This window comes from Theropithecus gelada, unplaced genomic scaffold (genome assembly GCF_003255815.1).
Source record: "Theropithecus gelada isolate Dixy unplaced genomic scaffold, Tgel_1.0 HiC_scaffold_4244, whole genome shotgun sequence".
NCBI classification, from domain to species: Eukaryota; Metazoa; Chordata; class Mammalia; order Primates; family Cercopithecidae; genus Theropithecus; species Theropithecus gelada.
Window position 1 is genome coordinate 1 of NW_020260798.1, and position 3,848 is coordinate 3,848.

The following is a 3,848-nucleotide window of genomic DNA, read 5'->3' on the forward strand; positions in this document are numbered from 1 at the left end:
GCTGGCTGGAATCTGGACAGTGGGGTGTGGAGCCCCAGGCTGGGGCAGGAGCAGAGGAAGAGACGGGATAAATCATGGCCTCGGACTTCTTAGCTGTTATCATCTTGGGCAAGTCACTGAAGGTCCCTAACTTCAATTTCCTCATCTGTGAAACGGGGAAATGTCTGTCTCTTGGACTAGCCATGAGGATTTACTGCAGTGATGGACCTCAAGTGTCCGCGGAGCCCAATAAACATGAGTGGGGACCCGGATAGCAGCAGGTCTCACCTGGGACCCACAGCCCTGAGCTGTACCCCTGCCTGTCAGGCCTTAGGGCCAAATATACTCACGCTGAAAATGTGCTACTTGGAGTGCAGGGATCACGAACATGGAGTCTGCCATCATCTCCTGAAACTGGGCTTGGAGGCTCCGGGGTTCCCCATTGTCCCCAATGTACTCCTCCATCAGCAGGTCACCAAATGTAGGCGGCAACATCTACCCCAGGTGGATCAGGAAGAGGCAGGTTAGGCTGGATGTCAGGGGCAGGGAGGAGGTGGCCTCGGGCTTGGGGAGACGGACCGTGAGATGGAACTGGAAGGGGGAGCAAAGGTGAGGCTCTGAGGTGACCCCACCCCCAAGCACACACACACTCAGGCCTTTGCTCATGGGGGTCACTCCATAGGCAGGGTATCTGGGGGTTGAATTTCCTCTGCCTCAGGACAGGAGAGGAGCCCCTCTCCATTGGCGAGGGACCCCAGGAGCCTTACCATCAGCGTTAACATTTTCTGCAGAACAGCCTGGAAGGCCTCTCTGTCCATTTCCTTCTGGGTGTCATAGATACCCGTGACCTGGGTGGCCGGGAGAGAGTCTGTAGTTGGGGATGGGATGAGCCTGGAACTACAAAGCCCTGAACAGTCCCCACTACCCGATGGGCTCCCCAGGCACTTGACAGCTTGGGTTGGGCCTCACTTTGGGGATGATCCAGCCGAATTCATCGTTGTTGATACCAATGATGCTGGGGACAGCTTGAAAGTCAGCAGAGGCCAGCAGCTCCTGGGGATGCCTGGGCAGGAAGACCCCATCGACTACACCAGGGATCATCATGTTGAACGGCTGAGGGGAAATGCAAGGTCAGGGAAAAAGGTCAGGTCCCAGACACCTTCCGATGACCACTGAGTACCTTCCACTCCTTCCCGGTTCATCCCCGGATGCTCATATCCACCCCAGGAGATAAATGCCTGGCTCGGGCATGCACCAACCTTCAGTCCCCACCCAGGGCTATGATACCCAGGAATGCAGATGAGGTGCCCAGGGAATATGAGGAGCATGCAGGCCTGAGAGCCCCATGCCTATTGCACCCCTTCCTCTACACCCACATCTGTTTAGACCGACCTTGTTAATTGCAAGAATCTCCTCTTTACTCTTGCCCCGCAGGCAGTTCACCAGGGCCTCAGAGTCAACTTGCTCACAAGCAGACAGGCTGGCCACCACCTGTAAAGGGACCAGGCAGGAGCTGGCTCATCCTTCCAGGTAGAGGAGGGGAGATTGCCCAATGCCCTGGCCAAGAACAGGGGCACCCCAAATCTCACAGGGTATTCCATATGAATTTCTGCAGGTCTGACACTGTTCCAACTCAGAAGTCCCAGAAAGAAGGACCATCCCATCTGCCTAGATGGTTCTCCTCATGATGGGGATCCCTAGGGTGCCAACTTTGCACAGAGGCCACAGAACAAACTTGGCCTCTGCAATGGCAGAAGGATGTGCATTCTGACCCTGGAGCCCCCCAGCAATTCCAAGGTAGGTGGCAGCTCCTGGTGCCTGCTCCTGAATGGCTCTTGTCATCCCTGGTTAACAGAGGCTCTGAGGGGTATGAGAGGAGGTAGCAGGCCTAGGCCTCTGCAGCTGAGGGCACTCACCGTGGAGATAACATCAGCTGAGCTGGCAATGAGGCCAGGCAGCAGGGCCACGCCACTCTCCATGATGGCCCCATGGAAGAGTCCTTGGGACATGGGGGACACAACAAGTGAAGACACACTCGTGCCACCCGCAGACTCGCCAAAAATGGTGACACGGTCAGGGTTGCCTCCAAAGCGGGCGATATTCTGCTGGACCCAGCGTAGTGCGGCCACTTGGTCCAGGTAGCCCCAGTTGCCGGTTGCATGCTTGTCTCCAGTGCTGAGAAGTAGCAGGGACAGGGATCACAGGGCTGTCCTGGCCCCGCTCAGCCCTCGTTGCCCAGCCCAGCCTTAGTCTCACCTGAAGAAGCCCAGGACACCCAGGCGGTACTGGATGGTGACCACCACCACGTCCTCAAAGGTGGCCAGCATGGAACCATCATACATGGAAGCCATGCCAAAAGCAAGCCCACCACCGTGGATCCACACCATCACCTGGGGAAATCAAGGCAGCTACCACGATGCTCCAACCCAGCCTGAACCCCACCAGGGCCACTACCTAGACCAACCAGTGCTTTGCCTCTGTCTACCTCCCCATTAGAACTCCAGCACAAATAAATTATGTGGGCCACAGGCTAGGCATCGAAGATCTATCAGGAAGACCAGGCCTCCAAACCTTTGGGTTCTACCCCTTGTTTCAAAGCATGGTTTCCTTAGTCTGAGAAAACACACCAAAGTGGAAAGAAAAGGGGTGATGGCTCCACATGAATATTAATAAAACATGTCGTTAGCCTGAAGAACATAGACCTCGTTTGAACAGAAAATGTTTTAAAAATTAGGTCCGCAGTCCCAGCTACTCAGGAGGCTGAGGTGAGAAGATCGCCCAGGAATTTGAGGTTACTGAGAGCTATGTTCATGGCACTGCATTTTAGCCTGGGCTACAGAGCAAGATGCCATCTCTAACAAAAAAAACTTTTTGTGAGTGCCCATTCTCATAGACCCAACAGATTATCCATGGCTGGGATTCCTGGTAACCTCAAGGTGCAGCCCTTGGGCACTTAAGTGGATGTCCTGGGTGTGAGTTGGCTGGGTGAGTCCTGGGTCCAGCCCAGAGCCACAGCCTTTGACCTCTCGGAGCAGCCAGAACTCTGTGACCCCATGTCCAGGGGCCAGCTGCCCAGCCTGGGTAAGGAGCATTTCTTGGACCTGACAGTGACAAGTTTCTCAGTATGGTCCCCTCTGCAGCAGGGCCTGAGCTAATATTGTCCTTTCCAGCTTCTTGCAGAACTGTCCTCCAACTCCCAGTGAACTGTGGCCTGACACTCACTGGTAGGTTAGAGCCTTCGTGGCTGTAGGCCGGCGTGTAGATGCTGAGGTACAGGCAGTCCTCGGACATGGAGATGGAAGGGATGGTCACATTGACTTGGCTCTGAACCTCTGAATCTGTTATGGTGAGGTCCTGAAGACACCTGGTAACCAGAGCAAACAATCAGTCCAGCGGCCGCATCATGGTCAAAACCAGACCCTGGGTTCAGATGTGTCCCCAACCACCCTTAGCCCCTTCTCACATTCTGCTCACACATGATCCCTCTCAAAAATCCCTTCCCACCAAGTTACAGGCCACAGGCTCTGGGGAAGCTGGGATGGAGCTTGGACTTCCAGGGAGGTCTCGAGGTCATTGAGGACCTTGGGTATCATTCCTCCCAACACCGGAAACCTTGACTCTCAGGGGTTTCTCTGAGAACCATTGGCTGCATATGTTGACATTCACCACTATATCGCTGTACCCCCTCAGGCCTGGGACAGGGGAGTAGCCCACATATGTGTGCTACATGAGTGAATGGATGTTAATTTCTCATGAGAAGGGCAGTGGGATGTCCCTCATCCCAAGTCTAAACTGTCAAAAACTCATCATTCCCACATGGCCTCCAGTTGGAAAAATATACACGTCTCTTGGCCAATGGCTCCTGGCCC

General features: G+C 54.7%; 1 protein-coding gene across 1 annotated transcript; it reads right to left on the reverse strand.

Moving 5' to 3' along the window:
• Positions 1-329: 329 nt before the first annotated feature.
• CES2 (carboxylesterase 2) lies at positions 330-3,341 on the reverse strand (the record flags this gene model as incomplete). Its single annotated transcript, XM_025374467.1, has 7 exons — positions 3,202-3,341; positions 2,236-2,369; positions 1,896-2,154; positions 1,372-1,470; positions 949-1,092; positions 747-827; positions 330-474 (listed from the first exon to the last, which is right to left on the reverse strand). Coding segments are annotated over exons 1-7 (931 nt in total), but the record flags the coding sequence as incomplete, so codon positions are not given.
• Between the last annotated feature and the right edge of the window lie 507 nt (positions 3,342-3,848).